The following is a 27,643-nucleotide window of genomic DNA, read 5'->3' as shown; positions in this document are numbered from 1 at the left end:
TGGGAAAGCATGCCTTGGTTTTGGAATGCTTTGGTTTTGGAAAGGACTTCCGGAACGGATTAAATTTGAGAACCAAGGTACCAATATACTTCATAATATTAGAGGCATGGCTAGCAGGTGTGGCACCCTAGGTGCAAAGAGGCTTTATGTCTTGTTCTCATTTGATTCCTCCCAACCCCCTTCAGAGCTGCCTCAACCTGCCTTTGGACGACACTGAATCCGTACTTCACACAAAAAACTGAAAAAACTAGGAGAGTGTTTTATAAAGCACAGCAAGCCAATTCAGAAGCAGCAACTGGAGAAATCGGCTGAGATTATTTTCGCCCTTCCCTTTCACTTTTTTTGAAAGGGTGAAGGACGTGTGTCAGTTATAGTGACGGGCATTCACGCCGTAGAATTTGTGCCTTCTGCCTTTCCTGTCGTGATCCCTCAGGTCCCTTATTCCTCCTCTAGTTAGATCACTCAGGCGTTTGATGGCTTCACCCTTCCTAAAACAATACTGCATATCGTTTAATTTTGTCTGAGGCCGAGCTATCCCGCAGTTAGGAATCCATTCTGGGAAACTGGACCTGCTTTCGATCCCTGGGAACACATTAGGAACACATTGAACACCCGGGATGTCGTCACAGGTTTCAAAGCTCACCTCCGTTGGGCCTGGTTTAGAGAGGCTGATGGGATGGTGCCACACAATGTAATTGCTTAAGCGGGAGGGGGGCAGATCTTCGTAGCGAATGGATTCAGCGGGCTTCAGAACAATCTCTGGTTCGGGGGGTACAGCAAGCTGCCTTTGATACAACTTCTCCGTCTTCCAGGTATCTGTAATTTTCTGAAACCTGCTCCACGGGAGTTTTATATGTTTCATGCTTTCTCTCGGGTTGCCTACCGGACGATCGATCTGATTTTGTTGGAAGTCCTCAATTCTCTTTTTGGCTCCGCTGTCTGTTTCCGGAGGCATTTGCCTACTGCTGCTCTGCACCGCATCTAAACATTTGCGTATGAGTGACTCGCCTGTCCATTGAGGTGGGTGCTCACAAATATAGCCAGGATCCTGCTGCTGAGGGTCATAGGGGCGAATTGGTTTGCCTTGAAGTGCGCGAGCAATGCGTCCTTCTAAGGGTCTTACTTGAGTCTCAGCTGACGGAAATGATTCTCTCTGAAAAACAGATCGTTTGGGATTGATGGCTACCCTTTCTGTTTACAGTGATGTTCTCTAAATACAACTCTCAGAGCAGCGATGGGGAACTTTTGGCTCTCCAGATGCAGTTGGATTACCAACTCCCATCAGCTCCAGTCAGCATGGCCAATGGTCAGGGGTGATGGGAGTTGTAGTCCAGCAGTATCTGCCATGCCAGAAATTTCTGTTATAGGACCATACTAGATACTATATATCATTTGCTTGATGATTTAATATTTAAATAAATTGTCCTTTTTGCAAGCAAGTGTATGATAATATCAGCAACAAGAGAATACAAGAGACCAAAAGACAACATCTATGAAATGAACAAACAGACTGGAGGACAGATGTAACCCTTTAAAAATGTCTGGTCAAAGAATAGGGCTGGGCGATATTTCAACAGCGTGATATATCACCAGCTAAACATTGCGATATACTGATATATCATGATGTCTGAAATAAGGATGGAGCTATGTATAAAGGCACTGTCTGGGTTCACGGTTTTTTCCACATTGCGCTTTTTTGCATAGCACACACAAACACACATCATGATTCGTGATATATTGCCCGGTCAAAAATTATGAAGCCGATACCACAATATGGACTTCAAACTGGTTTGGACGATATAGTGATATGTCACCCAGCCCTATCAAAGAGGAAAGTCTTAACCTGGTGCTGAGAAGATCACAACTTCAGTGTCAATGCAAGATTAAAAGCCACTGTAGGCATTGCAAGGTGACAGCTGTGTCCAGGGTATTACCTTTTTTTAACGTTTATTTCCATTATTATTAGTAATAACAGTTTATTTGTTCCACTCCATTAAAGAAAAGCTCTAATGAAGACATTTCATCACCACGGATCAATAAAACGTGTCTCACCATGAACAAAGCTAATGCATAGAAAAAGTGTGCCTTGCAACAATAAGGTTGCAGTTCAGAATTCCAGCCTTTCCATTCTCCTTCCCACCTGGTTTTCTAGGACAGTCAGCTGGCTGTTCTATGGAACTGAGCATGCTCAGTCCTCATTGGGCTGCTTTGTGGTTTCTCCCTTCCCTTAGAGACACGTTTGTTTGTTTTTCCATTTCTGCAAACTCCATGCCCACTTCCCAGCTTGCTGATATCTCCCTCTTGGGTCCTGTGGGTAGGTTCTGTCTACCTACCCTTCTGTCTACATCATCAATGGCACTCACAGCCTGAACATCAATCAGAAATGGAAGGGAACAATCAGCTTGAAAGGTCCTAGTTGCCATACTTACGAGTTCAACGTCCATGCCCAGTTCTCCAGTTGCTCTGCCAATCATCTTGGGATCGTGGTCATCCAGCAGCAAGGGGTTCATAGAACCTTTACCTTAAGCAAAACAATGTTGACATCAGTTTAGGAAGTTAATATGTAATATGTGGTATTTTTCTTTGAAAAATAGCAATAATGTTGTTATGTGTTACCTCAGTTTCCAAGCTGTTAGAGACTCAGGGGTACCTGTGCTTAACCCAGGATTTGGTTTCCTTGGAATGAAAGCCAATGGAGATGGTGGTGTCTCCAAGATAAATGGTTTTATTTACACATATATAGATCTCAATCATAGGATGGAGCGGCTCACAGTAACAACACCCTCCCGTAGTTTTTGCTTCCCCTTTAAGCTTCCAGGGGAGACACAAAGTCATGTCTCCGTGTCTGCAGCTTTAACATCCAGCTCCCACCTCACAGAAATAGCAATTCTGGGCATTGTGGCCTAGGATCATGTGGCCTTTAGTCAGATGAAGGGAGTGAGGAAGATCCCTATGGCCCCCTTTCCTGGAAAGTAGCATCACTTAGCTCGTTCTTTGAGATGCTCACAAAGGCTTCACTGAAGCCATTACCATTATAAGTTTGACCCATTCTGCAGGTTCCCTCTTATACTTTCCAGCCTTACAGGTGCAGGTCCCAATAATTGGGACCCCAGGTATCATCAAGACTGCCCCCCCACAAAAACTCCTCCTCATAATATTTTGGAAAATGCAGAGCAAGTCTCAAGATGATTTATCTGTAGGTATTTTGTGTTCCATCCTTAATCTCTCATGTTTAAAAGGTCTGTACCTGTGTAGTCACGCTTGTAAGTCGACAACCAGAGGGCCTTTTTGATATTTTCCAGCATGTTGGCAGCTCTGAATGAAATGTCAAGCTCCGGGGGTTTGGAAGTCTTCTTGCGGCCCCCCTTTGGGGAAGCATTTGGGTCACCTGCCTCACCATTTTCATCGCCATTCTGAGAAAAAAAAGTAGAACAGGCATGATAAATGCTCCTGCTTGAACTGTGTGAGTGTTTGCTGAGAGGGTAGGAAGGGCACAACTTTCAAAATTGAAGCTGTCAAGGTTTAAAACGTGGTTTTAGAAATCTGTCCAATTGGGAGCAAATGAATGAGGATGGTAAAATTTTGGATGCACTTTCCACACTTCCACATAAGAGTCTAGGGCAGGGATGGGGAGCTGTGTTCAGCTTGAGGGCCACATTCCCCTTTGAGCAACCTTCTGGAGGCCATGTGCTTGTGGAGGTCAGCACAAGAGGCAAAAGAGGATGGAGCCATTAGTATGAATGCTACCTTAGTACTGTGGGATATTTTCTACACACATTCTGCCACCCTCCCTCCTCCATTCAAAGAAGGCATTGCCTCTGCCATGAGCGTGTATACTTTGTATGATTAAAAAAATAATCATTTCCTGTCATTGTTCTGTTTTAAACTTTTTTAAAAAGGTTGTTTTTATTTTGTGCATCATCTCGAGACATATATGTGGAAGGCAGTTAATAAATAACAATAATATTATAGTCCATGAAGCTGGTTGGCAAAGGCTGGTCTACTCTGCCAGAGCTGTCTCCAAGACCTCTTTGTTACTTGAGGTTTCAACATTTTATTTTTAAAGATGGAGAGAACCAGGAATTGAACCTGGTTCTTTTTGATTGCTGAGCCCTAGCCCTCCCTCTATTGTTAAAATCCCCAACCATAGTTGCGATTACCTACAGGAAAGTATCCAAGCCGTCTGTCTAAAGGTTCGCCAGCTCTTTCGTCTCTTTCGGGGCCACCTTTAAAATTCAGAAATACTTGGTTGCATAATATGAAATTCAAGCAGCTCAGGTTAGAAGAAGAATCTGACTTGGAAGGGGGCAGCTACTTTGCTATAGTCAAGAAACGCTTCCTGATCCACCAAAAATCAGAGATCTACCAGTAGGTCTTGGCCTGTGTCCTGGTTGGGCAGAAGGCAGAAGACTACCATCTTTCGCAGAGCACTTTTAACAATGTTTGTGGAAGAGGAGCAAAATTGGCTGAGTACCCACCATACAGTAAAAGCACAATCTTGGGCACAGTAATTTGTTAAGGGTGCTCTGTGAAGGGTCAACCAAAGTTCCCAGGTTTTTTTCCGGGTTGGTGCTAGTGGTGTGTGTTTTACATGTATGGTGCATGCTCTTTGTGTACAGTCACGATGATTTTGCTGCCAGCGCCTGAATGCAAAGAAGGAACACAGCTGAAGAATTCCTCAGAGAAGGCCATAATTCTTAACCTGATAAGCTTTGCTTGGAATAGAACTTGTCCTCTGATGGTCCCTTGCAAAACAAAAATAGAACCGCACATCTTTCCATCTTTGTACTGCTTAGGGCCAGTCTAGAATGAAGTACGGGCAGACGGGAGAAAGTTTAGAAGGAGGAATGCTAATCACACTATTGTACAATAATGTCTTGCAAGCCTCCTTTGTTTACTAGGCAAAGATCCCACAATGTGCTTCTGCATTCTTATTCAGCATTGTGGTGATGGGTGGTTGGAGATAACAGCTCCTTAACTCAACTTGACCTGTTGCTTAATGCCATTACTTCCCAATGATTAAAGCTTCTTAACACTGTATGCATTTAAACTGGACAAATGTTCTGTGACTGCAGTAGTCTCATGAGGTTTTCCTCTTACATTACTCTCCTTTGCCTGTAATCCGTTTTGTGTTATTGCCAACACGTTATAGAAGTCTGAATGCACAGTATAGTCATTTATTCATTTATTTAAAAGATGTTATGCTACTTTTTCAACACATTCAAAGCAATTTGGGGGGAAAGGAGAAAAATTAAAACTGGAATAATAAAATAAAAATAAACACGCATATACATTGTGGTGTGCTCTCCCCAGGGAGGTTCATCCAGCACCTTCATTATAAGGTAAAAGGTAAAGGTAAAGGACTCCTGGACGGTTAAGTCCAGTCAAAGGCAACTATGGGGTATAGCACTCATTTCGCTTCAGGCTGAGGGAGCTGGTGTTTGTCCACAGACAGCTTTTGGGGTCATGACTAAACCGCTTCTGGTGCAACGGAACACCATGACAGAAACCAGAGCGCACGGAAATTCTGTTTACCTTCCCCCCGCAGCGGTACCTATTTATCTACTTGCACTGGCATGCTTTCGAACTGCTAGGTTGGCAGGAGCTGGGACAGAGCAACAGGAGCTCACCCCGTTGCAGGGATTCAAACTGCCGACCTTCTGATTGGCAAGCCCAAGAGGCTCAGTGGCTTAGACCACAGAGCCGCCTGCATCCCCCTACCTTCATTATACATCTTTAGGCACCAGGCGAGAACATTCTTCTTCAACCAGCCCTTGGCTGATTAATAATCTAATTAATCTTTTAACCTTTTAAATGTGTTTGCAGAAGGAGGGGTTATTGTTTTGTTGTTTTTGTTTTAACTTTATTTTTGCTTTTGTTTTATATTTTATCTTGTTAACCACCCTGAGATCTTGGGATGATGGGCATTATATAAATATAATAAATAAACAAATGTGTGTGTATTGGCCTGTTGAAAGCATCGTAAGGGGCAACTCCCAATAGACAGATAAAGAAGGGATGGCTTGTCTGAAAAATCAGGCTGAGAAGAACAATCCCTCAGTTTCAGGAGATATTGGGGGCACAGCTGTAAAGCCATTTCAGTGGCATATATTTGTATTGCATGGACAGATGTTTAAAGTAACAAAAGCAGGACTGGCCGGATGAAGGAGGCTTGATAATGTCACTACAACCTAATCTCCAGGATCTCCCTCCCCCTTTCCTTGGAACAGGAAAAACCCTGCTACAGGCCTCAGTTAAAAGCCCCACCAGGAACTCTATGGAACCCTGCCAATAAGCCCATTATGTTATGAGCACCTACACAGAGCTTGAATTCAAAAGTCAAGGTTCAGCCATCAGGATTGAGTCTGTGGCTTAGCCTCCTGTGACTCAGTTGATTTGAGTCTGATGGTTTTTTCACCAGCAGATTTCTATTGATTCCAAAACAGTTTTGAGCCTTACATGGATCTTGGAGTCAGAGGATGTTTAGCATTTGGGAAGAAGTGTGCAGACGAGGGGGAGATGGGCAAGCCCTGAATACAGAGATGGTCAATGTTTCCTCCACATACCAGGTATGTCATGCCTGCCTTTTGGGAAAGGTAGCATAACAAATAATAGAACCACAGAATGGTAGAGTTGGAAGAGATCCCAAGGGACATCTAGTCCAGGGGCCAGCAAACTTTTTCAGCAGGGGGCCGGTCCACTGTCCCTCAGACCTTTTGGGGGGCCGGACTATATTTTGAAAAATATATATGAATGAATTTCTATGCACACTGGGAAGAATGGGGCGGGGGAAGGGCAGGCATAACTCTTCATGGCGGGTTCTCAGGCTGGATTTAGGACCCAGGCGGGCCTGACCTGGCTCGGGGGCCGTAGTTTGCTGACCCCTGATCTAGTCCAACCTTCTGCACTGCAGGAATCTTAACTAGATCATACATGACTGGTGGCCATCCAACGTCTGCTTAAAAACTTCCAAGGAAGGGGAGTCTGCTACCTCTTGTAGGAGTCCGTTCCACTGCTGAACAGCTCTTGCTGTCAGAAAGTTCTTCCTGAAGTTTAGTCAGAATCTTATTTCTTGTAACTTGAAGCCATTGGTTTACTCCTACCCTCCAATTATATGGAAATATTTCTGCTCCCCCTCTTCCCCCAAAATAATGCACAGAACTGCCTTAAAGCTTCTAACTAGAGAGGTCTGCTATCTTATACTGTAATGGTTCTAGGGATTGCTTGTGCGTAAGTTGCCGTTACTCCTGGCTAGGTTGCCTGGTTGAACCCTTTCTGTCTGGACAGCCTCAAGTTCCGTGGCTGCCTCAGTCGCTGGCAGAATCCGTCAGTGGGCGTTTCTTAAACCTCTTCCAGCATAGAAGCTGTTTGACGCCCAGTCTTCTCCCCCTTTGCCTGCGCGGAAGTTTTCTGCGCAAAGTGGGTGTGGGCAATGGAGTACTCGTGCCCTCTCCGCTGGTCTCTTGCGAAGAGTCCTGGAGCCACCTCACCGATTCCCCCATCTCCTCCCCTTTCCCACTGGTGTTACGCTGATTTCCTTCCCCAGCGGATGGGCTACCTCTCTCCCTACTGGGACCCTCTCCACCATCGTCCTGGAGCCTCCTCTCCGCCTCTCGCTCCGATGGCAGTTCCCTGACATATACAGTTGAGAATATGATCTTCAACAGGCGTGGGGAACATTTAGTGTTCCAGATGCTAAACTACAGCTCCTATCATCCCTTAGCCATTGGCTAAGATTGCTAGGGCAGGTGGGAATTGTCATTCAGCATCATCTGGAGGGTCTCTGGTTGCACACTTCTTCTTTACAGCTATCCTAAGAGCAGGTTTTTAAATTAAGTTTCTCTATCTGATAATAATAATAATAATAATAATAATAATAATAAATAAATAAATAATTTTTATTTATATCCCGCCCTCCCCAGCCAAGGCCGGGCTCAGGGCGGCTAACAAGCAATAATAAAAACAAGTTGAATGAATACAACTTAAAAACAAGATTAAAATACAACATTAAAATACTAAAATGCAGCCTCATCACAGGAGGAGAAAGGAAAAAGAAAGAGAAAGAGGGGGAGGGGGAGGGAATCAAACTGGCTCCAAGCCAAAGGCCAGGCAGAACAACTCTGTCTTACAGGCCCTGCAGAAAGAAATCAGATCCTGCAGGGCCCTGGTCTCATGAGACAGAGCATTCCACCAGGCTGGAGCCAGTGTTGAAAAGGCCCTGGCTCCGGTTGAAGCTAATCTAACTTCCTTAGGGCCCGGGACCACTAGGGTGTTGCTATTTATGGACCTTGAGGCTCTCCGTGGGGCAGACCAGGAGAGGCGGTCCCGTAGGTACGACATGAGAAAAAGACATGAGAAGACTTAAACCAAAACCGCTCACAGGCACAAATGAATAATGCTTTACCTGTGATGTCGATGTTATTGTGGACGTAAGGATGAAGTGGCCGGTGACGGCCGGCCACAAGATGTGTCTCTGGATTGGCTGGTGACTTGTGCCTTAGATACTTCTCATATCTATCAAATACAGCAGAAAGTTTTTGAGAGGGACAAAGAACATTGTATGGTCATGATGGGCTTCAGTTGCTTGGAATGGATTTCAGATGAAGAAATACAGTCCCTTAATTTTGCTCCATACTTCTACCTTGACTTCTCTACAAGCTGTTCCATACCTGCTGACAGGAATGCCCTGGGTTCATTCGAGGGATTCAGCTGTTAAACTACAGGCTACAGCAACACATTTCACCCAGTATTTACTAACAGTATTTTAAAAAGAAAGAAGTAAGTCCTAAGAATGAGCCAAAGGCATGGGGAGAAAGGGCATTCCTACTGCCTCACCAGAGTGGTACATGCTCTGGTTGTCTCCTGCTTGGCTACTGCAATGCTCTCTACATGGGGCTACCTTCAAAGGTGACTCGGAAACTACAATTAATCCAGAATGCGGCTGCTAGACTGGTGACTGGGAGTGGCCACTGGGACCATATAACACCTGTCCCAAAGGATCTATGTTGGCTCCCAGTATGTTTCTGAGTTTAATTCAAAGTGTTGGTGTTGACCTTTAAAGCCCTGAACTGTTTCGGCCCTAGACATCTGAAGAAGCGTCTCCATCCCCATTGTTCAGCCCGGACATTGAGGTCCAGCTCCTCTTGGTGGTTCCCTCATTGCAAGAATTGAGGTTACAGGGAACCAGTCAGAGGGCCTTCTTGGTAGTCCCCCCCCCCCCCCATGAAATGCCCTCCCATTAGATGTCAAGAAATAAACAATTGACTTTTCGTAGATATCTGAAGGCAGCCCTGTTTCGGGAAGCTTTCGATGTTTGGTGTTCTGTTGGAAGCTGCCCAGAGTGGCTGGGGTACAAGGAATAAATTATTATCATTACTCAGCATGAATTCTTTCCCTTTTCCTAGGAAGGTGACCCCACACCTGCCCTTCTCTGCACCCGGAGTGCTAAATGCACTTGTTTTCTTTCTTTCTTAACTGTTTTTGCACTTCAGGAAGAGTAATGCAGAATTCTGGAACGAGGTCCAGTGGAGAGCTTGGGCCATCATTTTCTAGCCAATAAATTATACAGAAACTAGTTTAACAATAAACCAAAGGGAAGGGCAGTGTCTTTGCCATCAGCAAGCCTTTGTGGTCATCTTCAGCTCTTTCTGTCGCCTCGGGGGGAAGAGCTGGGAACCTGGACTGTGGCATCAATTGCCAGGAACCAGAAGCCACAAACTCCTCCATATAGTCCTAATATATTGTACATTTTGAACTGTAAGCTGCTTTAGAAGCCAGTTTGGCTGGGAAATGGATAAAAATGTCAGTCATACTTTTTCTGAATAAAAAACACACAGATTTTAACACAGACGTAAGTTAACTATACTTACTCCTCTGAATTTTCTGGCAAGTCAGGAAGTCTGTAATAAAAGAGAGGTCAGCCAATTATGGCAGTGTATAGGATACCTTATACTTCCAAAAGGCAATTGTAATGGAGACTATTCTGATTGCTGCGGCTGAATCTGGCCAAATGGCTTTAGGATATACTCAAAGCTTTGTAAATTTCACCCATCGGTCTGGAGAGGTCCAGAAGGTACAACACGAGAACGGGCCTTCTCTGCAGTGGCTGTGGAATGTTCCCCCCCAGGGAAGTTCGCCTGGAGCCTTCATTATGCACTTTTAGGTGCCAGGCAAAAACATTCCTGTTTAATCAGGCCTTTGGTTGATTTCATAGAATCATAGAATCATAGAGTTGGAAGAGACCACAAGGGCCACCGAGTCCAACCCCCTGCCAAGCAGGAAACATCATCAGAGCACTCCTGACATATGGTTGTCAAGCCTCTGCTTAAAGACCTCCAAAGAAGGAGACTCCACCACACTCCTTGGCAGCAAATTCCACTGTCGAACAGCTCTTACTGTCAGGAAGTTCTTCCTAATGTTTAGGTGGAATCTTCTTTCTTGTAGTTTGGATCCATTGCTCTGTGTCCGCTTCTCTAGAGCAGCAGAAAACAACCTTTCTCCCTCCTCTATGTGACATCCTTTTATATATTTGAACATGGCTATCATATCACCCCTTAACCTCCTCTTCTCCAGGCTAAACATGCCCAGCTCCCTTAGCCGTTCCTCATAAGGCATTGTTTCCAGGCCTTTGACCATTTTGGTTGCCCTCCTCTGGACACGTTCCAGTTTGCCAGTGTCCTTCTTGAACTGTGGTGCCCAGAACTGGACACAGTACTCCAGGTGAGGTCTGACCAGAGCAGAATACAATTGACATCCTATGCCCTTTTAAATAGTGGGGCGTGTTTTTTTTTTTGGGGGGGGGTTATTGGGTTGTTTTTATTTTGATTATGTAATTTGTGGTTTTATATTTTAATTTTATTCTGTGAACCACCCTGACACCTCCGGGTATAGGGCAGTATATGAATTCAATTGATGATGACGGTGTTAAAATGTCCTCCATGTTTTGGACATGGATTATAACATGATGCAAACAGCAGTACTTTGCAATGTTAGGAGTCAAAACGAGGAAAGCCTCCTTGGATGGATCTACTTTGGGAGACAAATGTTATTTGGAATCCATCAGTGAGTATTTTGTCTGCACTGCACTGAATTATTCATAGTTGTAAAATATTTACGTCAGTGGTTTATTGATTTTGATAATTATTTTGCTATTAAATAGTGTATTTTGTATTGTACTGTATTTAGAATCATATAGAATTGTAGAGCTGGATGGGATCCTAAGGGTCATCTAGTCCAACCCCCTGCAAGGCAGGAATCTCAACATGCAGTCCCCCATCCAATTTGAAACCAGACCACACCCTGCTTAGCTTTGCAAATGTGCTAGCAGTTTTGTTGCTGCATCTCTAGCAGGAAACTTCTATTTGATTATTTTTGTCCACCGCCCTGGGATCCTATGGGCTGAAGGGCACTTTTAAAATGAAATGAATAACAGCAGGAGCAGCAACCAAAAATTATAGGGAGCAAGGCTTGCATGTGTGCAGTACAATGAGGCGGTCGACTTCTGAGGTGGTAAAAGAGACTGTGCCGTTTCAAACTGCAGGTGGTATATCACATCTGTGAACCCTCCCCGTACATAAACAACTCACTGGAGCAGCAAGAATACTCATCGCGCAATATTGGAAGACGCAAGATCTACCCACGCTGGAAGAATGGCAAATGAAGCTCATCGACTATATGGAACTTGCAGAAATGACCGGCAGAATCAGAGACCAGGGAGAAGAGATGGTGAAGGAAGACTGGAGGAAATTTAAAGACTATTTACAGAAGCATTATAAAATTACGAACGTTTGAGGTTATCAGATTGAATGTAAAAGAATGTTATTATAAAAATGACAATGTTAAAGAAAGTATATTTAATATTACATAGGGAAATGTAAGGATAAATAAGATAATAATATTAATCTGAACCAAAGATACGCCAGAGGGAAAGAGTTTACTACCAGAATATAAGACCTAGAATACAGAGTGGGAAGGCATGGGGAAGTCGCAGACCTAAGTTAATGCTGAAGAATATAATGATACAATATTTGTTTTTAACTCTTTTATTCTTACCGTTTTTATTTTTCTTTATGTTTTTGTATAATGTATGTATTGTTTTTCCTTTGCTTTTTTCCTTTTGATGTGTTTGTCGATTTGTTCTTTTTTTTTGTTTATTGAATGTGGAAAATAAAATATTATATATAAAAAAAAAAAAACATAAACAACTCACTGGAAGTAGTTTAGTTCTGTTCAGTAAATTTATTGTGCTAGCCAAAGGACATGACAAAACCATATAACACAGGCAATATAAAATATAAAGCAAAACCTCCATTTGAACAAACAGAACCATGTGCTGCAAGCAAGACTGTGAACGGGGAGCCAATTTAGAACTCCGAATCTTCCGTACAATTTACTGTTATTTTGTCCAATTCCTTCTTCCTAATCTTGCTTGCTGCTAGTGCAAAAAGGTGACTTTATGAGCCTCACGGGTGTTAGAGTTACTCAACAATCACAGACCTCTCTCCGCCGAGGAGAGACTGCTTTCTTGAACAAACACGGGATTTAGAAAGCATCTCCAAGCTCCGTGTATGATGGGCAATAAAACAAATAATGAATAATGTCTTTGGCCCACGGTTGCCCACATATACAGAATCTACCTGCATATGGAATCTTTGCAAGTAGAGCGCTGGGGCAACATGGAATGGGCCCGGCTAGACAATCCTTTCTTCCAGATGTGCTAGGTTTTTTACTTGCAAGATGAGCAATTTTATGAAGGGGTGCAGTTCTAAACAAACCACTTTGCTGAATGTGTAGAGCAGGTTTAATCTATCTGGTCTGTTCTTTCCAGCTTTCTGGAGGCTGGTTTCTTGACATGACGTGTGTCCAGACATAACCACAAATGTTACAAACACTGCACGGGAAAGAAGTATGATATGTTTTAAAATAAGGAGCCACTCTTTCCCTACATCAACACCTATTAGGGGAGGGGCACAGCTCAGGATCTAAAGTGGACTCATTGTAATATCTGGATTTGAAGCCTGAAAAAATATTGGGTCAAAAAAATAGAATAGGTGGATGTTAATGAGTGAATACTCTATTTAGCTGAAGGACAGAAAACTGGAATTCTTTTTATCTCCTCCCCTCTTTCTTTTCCCTTTTCCTTCTTTTTCCTTCTGTTCCTTTTTAGATTAGATTTTTAAAATATTTATTTATTCTGGTGTATTATAAAAGATAATTTGTACTGGGAATGAACCTTTGTATATCTTTGGATTAGTATAAATGCAAATAGATTTTTTTTTTTAAAGGATCTCATGTGGGCTGCAATAGTTGCTCTTGGAATGTATCCTAATTTTTTCATTATGCTGATAACGCAACTGTGTTTCTTTCTGAATGAAACAGGCATTCAAACGAATAATTATGTTTATTCCAGTTCTAAAACGTGCAGCAATCACTTTTTGTGTTTTGGTGCCATCAGGTGGCAAAACTATAGTTCTGCAGTTCTAATCCCACAATGCTCAAGTTTCTGTCAGCCGGCTAAGTTTTCATATGGGCAATGAGAGAACCTTTTCTTCAGTTATTAACTTAACTGCTAGCTCTCTACAAGGACTGAGACCCATCAAAATCTAAAGGCACAACCACAACAGTACTCAAGCTCCATGTGCTATTTAAAGACAGTCTGATCTTAGCTGGGAACAACATCTTGAGAGACAACCATGTTAACCTGTTGCTGCAAATATAACAAAGGGTGCTTTTAGACTACCATTATTTTCAAGTGGAATTCTGTCATCTAACCTCCCCAGAAACAAATCAGAATGAAAGCTTATTAAATAGCCAAAGCTGTCTAACCTTCCTGCAAACCAATAAGAATGGAAGCCAAAGCAGTTCATCTTTAACACACAAGCCTTTATGAACTGACACAGAATCCAGTCCACAAAAGCCCATTTTATAATACAGTTGTCTTTAAAGGGGTCACAGTACAATTTGTGGTTTTAATCTTAGGATATATGTGACCTGACTCTTGTGATGGAGATACCTGTGTATCTTAGCAATGCTGAATAAAAACCAATTCAACCAACATAAATGCAAAACACACACGGTATATAGGAGTGCCCTTTGCTATGGCACTATTGCCAAAATAATGACATACTTGTTAATATAGTGATCTGAAAACTGCAGAATTTTAGGATGTAGACACCAATGCCTCATTCTTGAATGCTGCAGGTATTTTAAACGTGAGCTTAGTGTATCATAGATCATAAAAGCTCTTTGTTCACATTGGGCAGTCTCTTTTGACCATAGGATGGAGCGAATGTTTTTTATAAAATAAATATTCTTCCAGGTTTAGTCCTCTTCAGTTTTTGCCTTTCCAAGAGACACCAGCATTTCTGAATTGGCTTCTGGACTTAAACACAAATATCCAGCCATCCAGAGACAGAGAGGAAGCAGATAGCCTACCTTTGCGGGGCATCTCTGTTACTGCCATAGTATTGGTGTTCCTGATCAAACTTGTAAGGCGGCTCGTAGATTCTGTGGGATTCTGGCAACAGGGGTTCAGATTCTTGTTCTCCTTTCACGATGGGCTTGCGCAGCTGGAATATTTCCCTTAGCTCTTCATATCTGAAATCAGATCAAATGTTCCCAAAGAGCAGCTGCAACAATGATACTCTACCTGAGTGAAGCTTGCTTCATAGCTAGGATGGCCACTTACCAGACCGGAGGGCAAAAGAGGACACAGATTTGCATAGTAGTTGCACATGCTGATTAACATGTATTGGTTCACATTTGGAAGCAATTGCTGCAGTTTAAAAAGAAATATAATGCATCTTGCCATAGCGGGCCTGACTGCTGACCAGGCTCTGACTGTTGATAGTCAACTTGAAGACTCTCTCGCCTTCTTCTCAGAGTTGTTTCTGTGTATATCAGACTTGAAACAGACAGCCCTTCAAACAGAGAACTCTCCCTCATAAAGCAGGACACATGGACACCTAGCTCATAGTGACTAACAGTTTGAGTCTAACCATGTATACCAGGCATAGGCAAACTCAGTTTACACCACAGCGCCACCCGCGTCCCTATATGTGTGTTTACTCAAAATTAAATCTCCTCAAAGTCAATGAGGCTTAATTCCAATACACAGCATTGTGGCCGTAATAAATGTATTCATACCACAGTGGTACCTCAGGTTACAAACGCTTCACGTTACAGATTCTGCTAACCCAGAAGTAGTACCTTGGGTTAAGAACTTTACCTCAGGATGAGAACATAAATTGTTCAGCGGCGTTGGCGCGGCAGCAGTGGGAGGCCCCATTAGCTAAAGTGGTATCTCGGGTTAAGAACGGTTTTGGGTTAAGAATGGATCTCCAGAACGAATTAAGTTCATAACCAGAGGTAGGTAAAGGTACCCCTGCCCGTATGGGCCAGTCGTGTCCGACTCTAGGGTTGTGCGCTCATCTCACTTAAGAGGCCGGGAGCCAGCGTTGTCCGGAGACACTTCCGGGTCACCTGGCCAGCGTGACGAAGCTGCTCTGGCGAGCCAGCACCAGCGCAGCACACAGAAATGCCGTTTACCTTCCCCCTATAAAGCGGTACCTATTTATCTACTTGCACTTATGGGTGCTTTCGAACTGCTAGGTGGGCAGGAGCTGGGACCGAAAGACGGGAGCTCACCCCGCCGCGGGGATTCGAACTGCCGACCATACGATCGGCAAGTCCTAGGTACTGAGGTTTTACCCACAGCGCCACCCGCGTCCCCGTAACCAGAGGTACCACTGTATAAGACCTAAGTCAGCTACATAGAGATATTGAAAAAATATATAGAGTGAATAGCTACTTCTTACCTTTCTGGTGATATAGGTGGGCCCGGGGGGATATGCAGCGGAGTCAGGTGATTCGCAGATTCCAAGGTTTTTGTTACTAAGGCTGTTCCATCTTGAGCATCATTGTAATAGGTCATACCCGTATGCATTTCCATCTTTAATAGCTACAGAGTAAATTTATACACAGAAAAGTCCGTGATCAAAGCAACTAGCATTTTGCTTAATTTGAACAGATAAAATTCTGTTTCATAGGGAACTAGAATTGACTTTGCAACAGCACCAACTTCATTACTGATCACTTTTCAGATTGTAATGTAAAAATGAGAGAGTCTGGACAAAAGTAGATATGACAAAGAATTTCATGATGAACTGGAAACATTGAAAACTTGGGATTTTGGAAAAGAAGAAGCCAATTTTGTTTTTTCAAAGTGACACAGTATCATATTAAAACAAAGTCCCTAAAAAAAGTTGGAAGGGACTAGAGCAGCCTTTTCCTATGTGATGTAGTCCAGATGTTTAGAACTGCCATCCCTGGCCAAGCTGGATGGGGTTGATGGGAGTTGGAGTTCAGTAACATCTGGAGACACCATGTTGGGGCAATGCTGGATTAAAGTTGTTTGCATGAGGGGAAATTCTCTTTCAATTACTGGGTATTGTACCAAATGGTATGTGGGAAGAATATGAGTCGGTTTCTTCTTAGCAGCCATTCAATATACTCTAGCTCTTACTTTGATTTCCCTTAAGATGTAGTTTATGGCAGAAATGCAATTGTATCATGCCTTCCACTCTAGCATTGAACTTTGGCAAATTCATACAGAACTATCGCACATTTCTGTTGTGTTCCACTTTTGATAAATACATGCAGTTTTGTGAGTGCGTTTGCCTGCTGGATTACACCAGCAGTTACGCCCCATATACCAGTGCTATGGGTACATGTAATGCCAGGATGTGACCGCGGTTGGTTCTAACCCTGTTCACTTCTTCAAAGGACATTTCAGTGGAAGAAATATACAAGCAGAGCATAAGGCAGGCATGGCAAGCCTGTGACCTTCTAAATGTTGCTATATTATACCTCCCATCATCCCTGCCCACTGGCCATGCTGACTGGGTCTGATGAAAGCCAAAGTCCAACAACAACTGGAGGGCCACAGGTTTGGCACAAGGAGAAGCAAAGAGGCCCTCTTCCAAGGCAGGAGATGCGCTACCCCATAGCAGATTCCCAAACAGAGATACCTTGTACTTCCAATATGGCCTCAGCCAGAAACCAGTTTTCTTTCTGTGTCCCTTTCTTCCAAATGGCAAATAGTCTATGTTTACACAAACTGTTCACATCCTCCTCCACCTCTCAGCTGGAGGGGTGGTTGTAGGTCACCTTCTCTGTGCTCTAATAGGTACCTCATTCAAAGGCATAGAAAGTATCCCAGCTGTCAGGGACTGGGCTGAGGAGGAATGGTGGGGACCGCCCCCCTGCACTTCCCAGAGAAGAGGGAGACAGTATAGATTCACAACAGTGGTTTGCAGAAGGTCATAGTTCAGAGGCTGCAGAGGGGAGAAGCTGGGAAATATTGGGAGAGGAGCAGGAGGAGGAAGAAGAACCAGGGGACAGACAGCTGACAAATTCAGTGTCTTTGGAAAGCATTCCTGACCACCCCCTCGCAGGACCTGGCGAGCATTGAGAGTAGGAGAACAGAAAGCTGAGAGGCAAAAAAACACAGATTAGCTGTGGGATGAAATATAATAGGAGAGACAGAGGGGGCGGGACTTTACTCGGAGCAACGCCATTATCTGAGAGACTGCATCCTATGTCTATCTCTGTGAATATTGAATAAAACACCTTGGTAAGAGCCTCTTGTTTTTTCCATTACAGTGGTACCTCAGGTTACATATGCTTTAGGTTACAGACTCCGCTAACCCAGAAATAGTGCTTCAGGTTAAGAACTTTGCTTCAGGATGAGAACAGAAATCGTGTGGTGGCAGCAGGAGGCCCCATTAGTTAAAGTGGTGCTTCAGGTTAAGAACAGTTTCAGGTTAAGTATGGACCTCCAGAACGAATTAAGTACTTAACCTGAGGTACCACTGTACTGGCAGCCTGCTGTGAGGGAGGAGGATTGGATTCCCTGCAGCCTGACACCAGCTATCAACCTAGCCATTATCCCTCATCAGCCACCCATTCTGGACTATTAACTAATAACCTGCTCTGCCTCCACGGTCAAAGGCGGTCAACTTCCTGAATACCAGTTGCAGAAAACCACAAGAGGGGAGAGAGTATTCTTATGCTTGGGTCCTGCTTATGAGCTCCCCATTGCCATCTGGCTGACCACTGTAAGAAGAGAAAACTGGACTAGATGGGCCTTTGGCCTGAACCAGCAAGCTTGTCATGTTCTAACTTGCTCAAGGTCATCCATCAACAACCACAACACCATGAATCGTGCAACATATGTCCACTTTCAAAGTTATTATTATCATTTATTAAATTTGTATACCACCCTCTACCCGTAGGATGGATGAAGATCCATCTTTGATGCTTCCATTAGTCTCCAGGTCTTTTCCCCAACCCCATGCAGTGTTGAAAGTTAGACAGATAAGAATGGCTAGAAGAGAGGAAACAGATGGAAGCGGACATAAAAGTGGAAGTTTGAGTCTCAAACCTACCTTTCTAGTTTAAGGGCAGTGCAGTATATTGTTCTAGTTCCCTGCCCTACCTTGTCAGTGGTATCTGACATCACAATGTCCTGATTGTTTGCTTTCACAGTTTCTGATGGAAAATTAGCTTGTTGAATTTGGCACATTATATTTCGGTATGGATGTGGAAAAGTGAAATATAGTGCTTGATACTGAAACCAAAATACCACGAATGTGCTTAAAGGAAGTTTAGGTAAACGAAGGAAAAGAAAACCCTCACCTAATTGTGCTTTGAAAAGCAACCTTTTAAGCTATTTCTTGAAACAAGGGGGAGATATCTGAGAGTGACGGCCACATTCTCATTAAACCAGTGCTTAGTTTTGTATTCTCTATGTTTTGACAGAATGAAACACATTCTAATGTTCATAGTCACTGGGAACAGGGCAATATTCTCCACTACAACGGAAGGCAGCAGGGGTGCAGGGGAGGCCACATGGCACACCACATATGGCTATCTCCTCCAACATCTGGTCACCACTCCCCATCCCCTAGCGGTGGAGGTTAGTCCATTCTGGCAAATGGGGCACTGCCCCACCAACCTTAGTCTACCCTCAGCCAGTCTCCACCTGCCTGCTTTCTTGGTTATACAACCAGTCAGGGGATGGCATTGACTCTCATTGGCTCTGGCTCCACCTAATGTTGGTCCTCCTACTTTCTGCCCTACAAGTCCAACCCCTGACCACTACCTGCCAGCATTTGATTCCTGAGGTAGCCAATGATAGAGATACTTTCCTCTTGGTACTAATGGGGGACAATTATGACAATTTCAATCAAAACCATAGTGGGAGAGGAAAGAGTTGAAGCTCCCCTCCCCATGTACCTGGCCCTGATGAAAATCAGGGCTCCCACACTTAAAAAGCCAAAAACTCTGAGAATATTAGCAGCGACACAGTACAGTATGTTGCTTAGTTTGGCCCTGATTTGTACATGAACGCAACCGCAGTACAATCCTGCAGGTGTCTGGACTCACTTTACAACTGCCAGCTCTTCATTGATTCATCTCTAACTTCTTGGCCTAAGCCTAATAAGAGTATTGTGTTCTTCTTCTTTTGGAAAATAAAGGGCTTAGGCACCAACACACAACTTGGGTGAGAAACAAAGAAGGTTTGGGAGCTCCTGCAGCTTCCTGAAATCCATTCCTGTAGGTTTGATTTATTCCAGTCCTTCCCCTGCCTTTCTCCCCAGTTCATGAATAATATATATGCATGGATAATAAATAATCTACAGATAGCCATCCTTGTGTGTGTTACCTGCCTAGAATTTTCTTGCAGCTTCACTTACTAGGCAGTGATTATTTCCTTGGCTCCTGTGCTATAAAACCAAAGAGAAATTTGCATTGCACAGCATCATGTCATTCCCACCCCCCCCATTTATTTATTTATTTTTGAGGATTTCTTCATCCACAGGAATCAGGAAAAAAATTCCAATGCTTTTGTACATTTTCTTCTGCACAGCGTTTATAGAAGCAAGCCCCAAGCACCTGTTTATTTCTGCAACACTTTTCAGCCACTTTGGTTACAAGGTAGATTTCTTGTGGTGACATTTTTTATTTTGCTGACACTGTTTTCAGCTACATACAATACTACTATATGCTATTTACAATTGACACCAATGGCACAGAGTACAAGAGAGATCGAAACCCGCAGCACAGCTATGGAAACAAACTAGTACAACAGCCACCATCACCAGTCTACAAATGCCTCTTGATGGAAATCATGATTTGAAGACTGGTGGCTTTTTTTTTAAAAAAATGCCCCATTTCTTTCTCTTTCGTTGTATCGCCTTTTAGAACGGAAATTCACCCAGAGCCTTCCAAAGTCTTGCCTCTTCATCATCAGATTCCCTTTTCATATTATTGTGTAAATGGCCAAATCTGAAAAGAAAAAATCAACCATGAATGATTCAGCAGCACCAATGATCCAAATGTGGATGGATGTAAAGGAGAGAGCCCTTCATCACCCTCTGGATCATTCTTCAAATTAAATGTGCTTTTCAAGGGTACCATTCAAATGCTTTTTAAAAAAACAATCCTCTCCACCACCCCATTCCAAAAATGTGTTTTGAATTGTATGAAATGTCCAATTATTATTTTTGGGTTTTGGTGATGGAGAATGGAGAATTGGTTGATGGAGAACTGAACTGTTGAAATATAATGCAGGAGAATTTTTCGGCACAACTCTAGAGCTTGACTTTGGAGAGGAAAGATAATTTTTTATCAAATGCAGAGAGGATGCTTCCAGAGTGGCCTCATTGCTTTAAAAATGTCACATCTCTCTCCATCATACTTTCCTCCTTCAAGTTCAGACAGCAGGTCCCTTAAGATTTTCTCAAGCCACAAAGGACATACAGTGGTGCCTCGCAAGACGAAATTAATCCGTTCCGCGAGTCTCTTCGTCTTGCGTTTTTTTCATCTTGCGAAGCAAGCCCATTAGCGGCTTAGCGGCTTAGCGGCTATTAACGGCTTAGCGGCTTTAAGAAAAAGGAAACAAACTCGCAAGAACTCGCAAGACGTTTCGTCTTGCGGAACCACTCAAAAAACGGAAAACTCTTTCGTCTAGCGAGTTTTTCGTCTTGCGAGGCACCACTGTACTTGGACTTCCAGGGAATACTTTATTCACATTGACCTGACAAATTCATAACGGTATATTATTACATCAAATCAGATTGGTAATGAGGTTGGGATTAGAAGTTGTTTATTGAACGAATAACACATAGAGCAGCTTTCTATGACCTGGTTCCCTTCAGCTGTTTTGGACTTCATCATGGACACACAATCTGTGGCTGATGGGAAGTGTTGTTCAGATCATGGAAGGCTGCCACAGAGTGTTCAGCACTTGAATAAAACAATGGATTTAAATTTATTTACTTGTTATTGCCTTGGTCAGGGTCTTTGGCCACTTGGGGCAGACTGAAGAGAAGCGATGTCCCAAATCTTTGTGGCAAGTTGGCAGAAGAATGGAAGGAACTTTGAACTGAAGGAGCTCTCTCAGATCTTTGTGACAAAGGAAGGGTGTGCCGAACAGACGCCCTTCCAAACCGGAGAGGCAGGTTTGCTGCAGGCTTGATGCTTCTCTCTTCCTGAACGTTTCTGCCAAACCTCAGGGGCAAGTTTGCAGCTGAGTTGGGCACCTTCTTTGTGGTGGGTGTCCTCATCTTAATGATGTTCTTCAGCCCCCAATCCTCCAGTTCTTCAAGGTTCAGGCTTCTCTGGTTTTCTTCTATGATGTCTTCACTAGACTAAAAGGGGAAAAAACAATAACACAACTTCAAGGCGATTAATATACTGGTTACATGCTGATAATTAAGTGTGATTCTGATTAGGCTTGGGCCCTCTCCAATTCTTGACTCTCTGCCAGTCCCAGATTTTTCTGTGGAGAGTGAGAACACTTCAAGAGTAGTTGGGGGAGGGGGAGTCAAATACAGTGGTACCTCGGTTTACAAACTTAATCCCTTCCGGAAGTCCGTTCTTAAACCAAAACCATTCTTAAACCGAGGTGCTCTTTCCCTAATGAGGCCTCCCACTGCCAGTGCCCTTCCACCATTCGGCTTCCGTTCTTAGACCGAGGTAAAGTTCTCAAACCAAGGCACTATTTCTGGTTTTGCGGAGTTTATAAACCAAATTGTTCTTAAACTGGACTGTTCTTAAACCGAGGTATCACTGTACTCAATTCATTCTGAAGTGGTCTTACCTTCAGATTGGCTGTGCACTTACCCCGGTGTGGGCTAATATTCTTGGCTTTATTACCAATTCCCTTTCCTAGTTTAATCCTTTAAAGAAATAGCCAACTGGCTGGAACTGGCCAGATTTTTTGTCACAGACACCAGGAAGGTGGAACCATCCTGCTAAGTAATGTCTGATGGATAATTTCTACCTTGATGACTAACATCAGAGATGGAGCTTATTTTCGAGGAGAGAAAAGCACAAGGTTATGATTTATTGAATAAGTAACAGGCAAATAAATGCAGACTCTCATTTTATTGAGATGTGCTGGAACTCACAAAAAGAAGTATCTCACAAGAACCTGGAGAAATATTAATTTGGGGACAATTGGAAATAACAATAAAGGAAGAGTCATATTAGACTGATTGAGTGTCAGAACTGGAGATGCTGGAGGCCTGCAAAGGGAATTTGAAGTAGTACCATTAGCAGATGGCAAAAAGCTGTATACCACCTACAGCTAGGAGCTATTCTGGAGTGTATCTGCTAAATATTGGAAATAACTGTATTCTATTTAATTGACAGATAGAAGAGAAGTACCTCTTTTTTCTCTTTCTTTCTTTTTTCTTACTTAGTTTTTGATAGTATTTTATTAATATTAAATAACATTACTTATAAGCATGATATGAATGATATGATATGATATGAAGATACATAAAGAGAAAAGATTGGTAGAAGAGATTTGTGAGAGAGGCAGAATAGTCTGGTTTTTCTCAGGGTGTGAGGTTGAGAAAGATGGGAGCTGTCCCAGCTGGGAGCTGGGAAGACATGGATCTCTGTGAACTGAAGATGAAGATAGGAGGTTGATAAAATATATCATTGTGTTGTGTGTGTGTGTGTGTGGCAGCAGGAGGCCCCATTAGCTAAAATAGTACCTCAGGTTAAGAACAGTTTCAGGTTAAGAACAGACCTCCAGAACAAATTAAGTTCTTAACCCGAGGTACGATTCTTGGAGGGACGCAATTTTCTGATTCGCCTCAGGTGCCAAAATGCTTTGGGCCGGCTCTGATTGATCCACACATATGCTGTTTCAACATTTTCTCTGTCAACCTCTTTATGTGCCAACAGCAGTGCAAACACAGTTCTTAAAGGATAATATTATGTCAGTAAATTTCTTACCTCGGAATAGTTATCATCACTGTATTCTCTGCTCTGCAAGCTGGTCATTACTGATTCATCACGGCAGAAGGTCTTTGAGGCTAACAGCAAACATGTAGCTAAAGTAAATAAGATTAATCTGTTCATTTGAAATAATTTTCAGTTCTCCTAAGATCGTATTTACATCAGAGATCCAAATCTGGACAGCAGAAAAAGTGGCATCTTTTTATACTATCAGGCAACCAAAAAAATAATAATCTTACCATGACACCGGTTCCAAACATCTTCATTTTAATATGAATTAGAAATGTGAGGTTAATTATGTATGGGAAGTATGCAGAGAATTTGTTTTGTGAACTTGTTTAAACAAAAGTGTTTCCGGTCAAGAAATGCAGATGGCATTACCAAATATTTCCCTTGCCTATTAAAGAGCTTTAATTAGGGCTACAATAATCTGGAGCAAGACCTTATGCTTAATTACCACATTTGAAACAAAACCACTCTGTTCATGCCTCAGTCATCAGTACTTGAAAATGAAATGCCATTCTCCCAGGTCTGTGGGAGTTTGTTTCTTCTTAGAGGTGCACCATTGGAAACAGAATGCCTTACTGGGTTGTTGGGAACAGTAGCTCTGTGTGCAGTAAACTTCACTGCCCAGAATTCTTTGAGGATGGAAATGTGTTTTGAATGTGCTTTAAAGGTGTAGTTTGCCATTCTGGATTCCACCCTGGGCATTATTAAACACTTCTATAGCAATTGTATTTGTTATAGGTAAAGGTAAGGTAAAGGTACGTTTACATTTATAGAGCACCTTTATCTTCCAAGGATCTCAAGGTGATGTACAGTGGTACCTCGGGTTACATACGCTTCAGGTTACATACGCTTCAGGTTACAGACTCCACTAACCCAGAAATAGTGCTTCAGGTTAAGAACTTTGCTTCAGGATGAGAACAAAAATTGTGCTCCAGAGGTGCGGCAGCAGCAGGAGGCCCCATTAGCTAAAGTGGTGCTTCAGCTTAAGAACAGTTTCAGGTTAAGAACAGACCTTTGGAACGAATTAAGTACTTAACCCGAGGTACCACTGTACATGGTTATCCTCCTCATTTCATCCTTGCAACCTTTTGAGGTAGGTCAAGGTAAAGGACCCCTGGATGGTTAAGTCCAGTCAAAGGTGACTATGGGGTTGCGGCACTCATCTCACTTTTCAGCTGGTGTTTGTCCACAGACAGCTTTCTGGGTCATGTGGCCAATCGCTTCTGGTGCAACAGAACACTGTGATGGAAACCAGAGCGTACAGAAACGCCGTTTACCTTCCCGCTGGAGTGGTACCTATTTATCTACTTGCACTTTGATGTGCTTTCGAACTGCTAGGTTGGCAGGAGCTGGGACAGAGCAACGGGAGCTCACCCCATTTCAGCGATTCTAACTGCCAACCTTCTGATCAGCAAGCCCAAGAGGCTCAGTGGTTTAGACCACAGCGCCACCCACATCCCCTCCTGTGAGGTAGGCTAGGATAAGAGATGGTAAGTGGACCAAGGTCACCCAGTGAGCTGAGTGGGGATTCAATCCCTTGCTCTCCCAGGTCCTATCCCAACACTCAGTCCAACTGTTACATATTGGAAACTGTTTTGTAGGATATCGTATCCTCTGTAAGATTACTCGCTAATATATAATTTATTGTGTTTTATTAAATAGGAAGTGTAATGATATCTGAGCTCAAAACCTGATGGATATTAAACAAATTCTTCTTTATTTGACTACTGTGCAACAAGTGGCAATATCTGTTTGCTGATGTCAGCTGCATTGAGGGATAACTTTCTGCTCCCATGTAGGTTCCATTGCAATGAATGAGGGCCATGCAGGAAACTCCAACGCTGTGATGAACTCTTGGCCTGGAGGAATGCATGCTTTCATATTAAATGGCATGAAAATCTGATCAGTAGTAATGAAAAGAGCAACTTTGTCTTCTAAGCGAATCCGTCAGTGTGCCGTAAATCACTTGATTCCAGCGGAAGAGCAGGTTTTAATATTGTTCGTTGCATTTCATATAATAATATAATGATAAATCCTTATTCATTATTAACAGCGCATTGTGCAAAAAGGATATGCATTACATGACTCATGTCACCAATAAGTATCGAAGGATTTCCATAAAGATGAATAATTCATTGCATATTCATTTTGCCCCAGTATGTAATGACCTATTTTATGGCTCATTTTGAAATAGCATGATTTAAAAATGCATACATTTTTTCATTGAAGAATTGGCCCAGTCATTTTTCATACATTCTATGTATGCAGCCTTCTTACTGAACTGTGTTTGATATTTCTTTGGTCTTAAAAATGCAGCTCTACGTAAAAGTTCAAGCAGATGTTAACAGTTATGCTAGTATCCTGATATGGTTAGGGATGGAGGAATCATTTGCGTGGACAGGCAGAGACCCCCCCCCCAACCTCAGGAGTCTCTGGGAGTTTTGCATCACTTTCACACCTACATATGTCATCCTATTTCTGCGTCAATCTGTGTTTTTTGTTTGCTTAAGATGCATGAAAATTCATATTTAAATATGTACCTAAATCCTATGTTTGAAAGTAATTTCTCTCAAAAGACACCTTTCTAAATATATTTTATCCTTAAATACACACGTTTTTATACCCACTGTGGTATGTGGTTTGAGTCAAGATCCGTATCTCAAAGTTTGGAGAAATACAATGGAAACCTGTGATCCGATTTGCATGTATGTGCAAATTCAGAATTTGCAAATTTCAGAATATGTGCAAATTCAGAATTTACAAGCAATATATTGCAGAGAGGCAGGGAGAACCTCCTGCAAGAGTTTGGCAAGCTGTCTGCCATGGAGAATTCACAGTAGTGTGTGGAGGTGTGTCTGGGGTTCCTATGAATTGTCATAGTCCCATTGCTGAGTGACAGCATGTGAAACTCGGTGGAGTGTGAGGCCAAACAACCAGAAGAGAAGAGTCTCTTGAGATACCTTGGCAGAGTCAGCATATGAAGTTAAGTCTGTTCTGAAGGTTGGGCAAACAGTTGGGAAATCCAGCGGTCAGGGAATCTGATGATTACAAATCTCAGGGTCCAGATGTAGAGCAAGAAGCAGCAAGGTAGGACCGGGAACCACAAACATTGTTTCCAACATCTGACTGCTGCTGAGAGCTCTTTTTAAGAAGGCTGAAGCCAGCTGGTTCTCCTCTTCGTCCTTGAAGGCTGATCAGCTGCAGGTGGAGTCACACCTCCTTCTCCCCCTTCAGGCTGTTGATCAGCTAAAACGAAGCTGACTCCTGGGCCCATGACATGAATCTGGACTGTGTAGACCAGGGTGGGGATCGTCTGGTCAGTCTTCTTGGGGCCACATGCTGGTGAGTGGGTGGGGGAAGAGTCAAAAGTGGGCAAAGCAACAAATGCCCAACAAAAGCAGGGTACACTTACACAGCAGGCAAGAAGAAGAAGAAGAAGAAGAAGAAGAAGAAGAAGAAGAGGAGGAGGAGGAGGAGGAGAGTTTGGATTTGATATCCCACTTTATCACTACCCGAAGGCGTCTCAAAGCGGCTGACATTCTCCTTTCCCTTCCTCCCCCACAACAAACACTCTGTGAAGTGAGTGAGGCTGAGAGACTTCAGAGAAGTGTGACTGGCCCAAGGTCACCCAGCAGCTGCACGTGGAGGAGCGGGGAAGCAAACCCGGTTCCCCAGATTACGAGTCCACTGCTCTTAACCACCGCACCATACTGGCTCTTTCTCACCAAGCAAGAGTCATGATCACAAGACACATTTCATCCAGCCAAAAACTCTCAAGGAGGATAGGAAGCAGGGGCAGTGAGGGGTGTGGCCTTGCGGGAAGGGGTGTGGCATGGGGGTAAATCCTGAGGACCATATAGAGAGGCTTAGAAGGCAGCCTTCAGTGCTCAGGTGTAGACTAGCCCTGGTCAGAGGCACAAAGCAGGCTTTGTCTCTTGTAGACCAAGTTATGGGGTACTGTCAGGGACTGGGCAGAGGAGGAATGGTGGAGACCGCCTCCCTATCCTGACCCTTCCAGGGGGGAGGAAGAGGAAGACAGTATAGATTTACAACAGGGGTTTGAGGGAGGTCGCAGCTCAGAGGCAGATGAGGGGGAAAGTTGGGAAAGCCAGAGCAACATGTTGTCATTAGAAAGCATTCCAGACCCTCCATCTCCCAGAACCTGGCAAGGCTTAAAAGTAGGAGAGCAAAGAGCTCAAAGACAGAGGGCAGGTAGCAGCACCCATAGAAGTGACAAATGAGAAAGTGGGAGCGACGGGGGCGGAGATTCAGTCAGGACAACGCCATTATCCAAGAGGCTGGGCTCTATAGCCTCTCC

The 27,643-nt window shown here is 43.3% G+C and overlaps 2 protein-coding genes across 2 annotated transcripts; both read right to left on the bottom strand.

The window, feature by feature from the left end:
• Positions 1-242: 242 nt before the first annotated feature.
• Positions 243-18,552, bottom strand: SPMIP4 (sperm microtubule inner protein 4). The gene is made up of 9 exons (XM_083405036.1): positions 18,447-18,552; positions 15,816-15,958; positions 14,434-14,595; positions 9,870-9,899; positions 8,405-8,514; positions 4,165-4,226; positions 3,248-3,413; positions 2,430-2,521; positions 243-1,153 (listed from the first exon to the last, which is right to left on the bottom strand). The coding sequence occupies exons 2-9, from the start codon at positions 15,947-15,949 to the stop codon at positions 365-367; spliced, it is 1,545 nt and encodes a 514-aa protein (XP_083261162.1). The 5' UTR covers positions 15,950-15,958; positions 18,447-18,552; the 3' UTR covers positions 243-364.
• A 1,451-nt stretch (positions 18,553-20,003) lies between these two features.
• NPVF (neuropeptide VF precursor) lies at positions 20,004-23,474 on the bottom strand. The gene is made up of 3 exons (XM_083405644.1): positions 23,314-23,474; positions 21,343-21,713; positions 20,004-20,349 (listed from the first exon to the last, which is right to left on the bottom strand). The coding sequence occupies exons 1-3, from the start codon at positions 23,437-23,439 to the stop codon at positions 20,262-20,264; spliced, it is 585 nt and encodes a 194-aa protein (XP_083261770.1). The 5' UTR covers positions 23,440-23,474; the 3' UTR covers positions 20,004-20,261.
• Between the last annotated feature and the right edge of the window lie 4,169 nt (positions 23,475-27,643).

Source organism: Podarcis tiliguerta (genome assembly GCF_965153285.1).
Source record: "Podarcis tiliguerta genome assembly, chromosome: 12".
Lineage (NCBI taxonomy): Eukaryota > Metazoa > Chordata > Lepidosauria > Squamata > Lacertidae > Podarcis > Podarcis tiliguerta.
Note: the sequence above shows the minus strand (reverse complement) of the source record. Positions and strands in the feature narration are given on the sequence as shown.

Excerpts from the sequence above, each read along its gene's own strand:
- SPMIP4 (XM_083405036.1), bottom strand. The coding sequence starts at position 15,949 with ATGGAAATGCATACGGGTATGACCTATTACAATGATGCTCAAGATGGA. Across the intron at positions 14,596-15,815 it reads CCACCTATATCACCAGAAAG|ATATGAAGAGCTAAGGGAAA; the intron begins GTAAGAAGTAGC and ends ATCTGATTTCAG. Across the intron at positions 1,154-2,429 it reads TGGGCATGGACGTTGAACTC|AGAGAATCATTTCCGTCAGC; the intron begins GTAAGTATGGCA and ends TCTGTTTTTCAG.
- NPVF (XM_083405644.1), bottom strand. The coding sequence starts at position 23,439 with ATGAACAGATTAATCTTATTTACTTTAGCTACATGTTTGCTGTTAGCC. Across the intron at positions 21,714-23,313 it reads GTGATGATAACTATTCCGAG|TCTAGTGAAGACATCATAGA; the intron begins GTAAGAAATTTA and ends TTCCCCTTTTAG. Across the intron at positions 20,350-21,342 it reads CCTGACCAAGGCAATAACAA|ATTTGGCCATTTACACAATA; the intron begins GTAAATAAATTT and ends TTTTCTTTTCAG.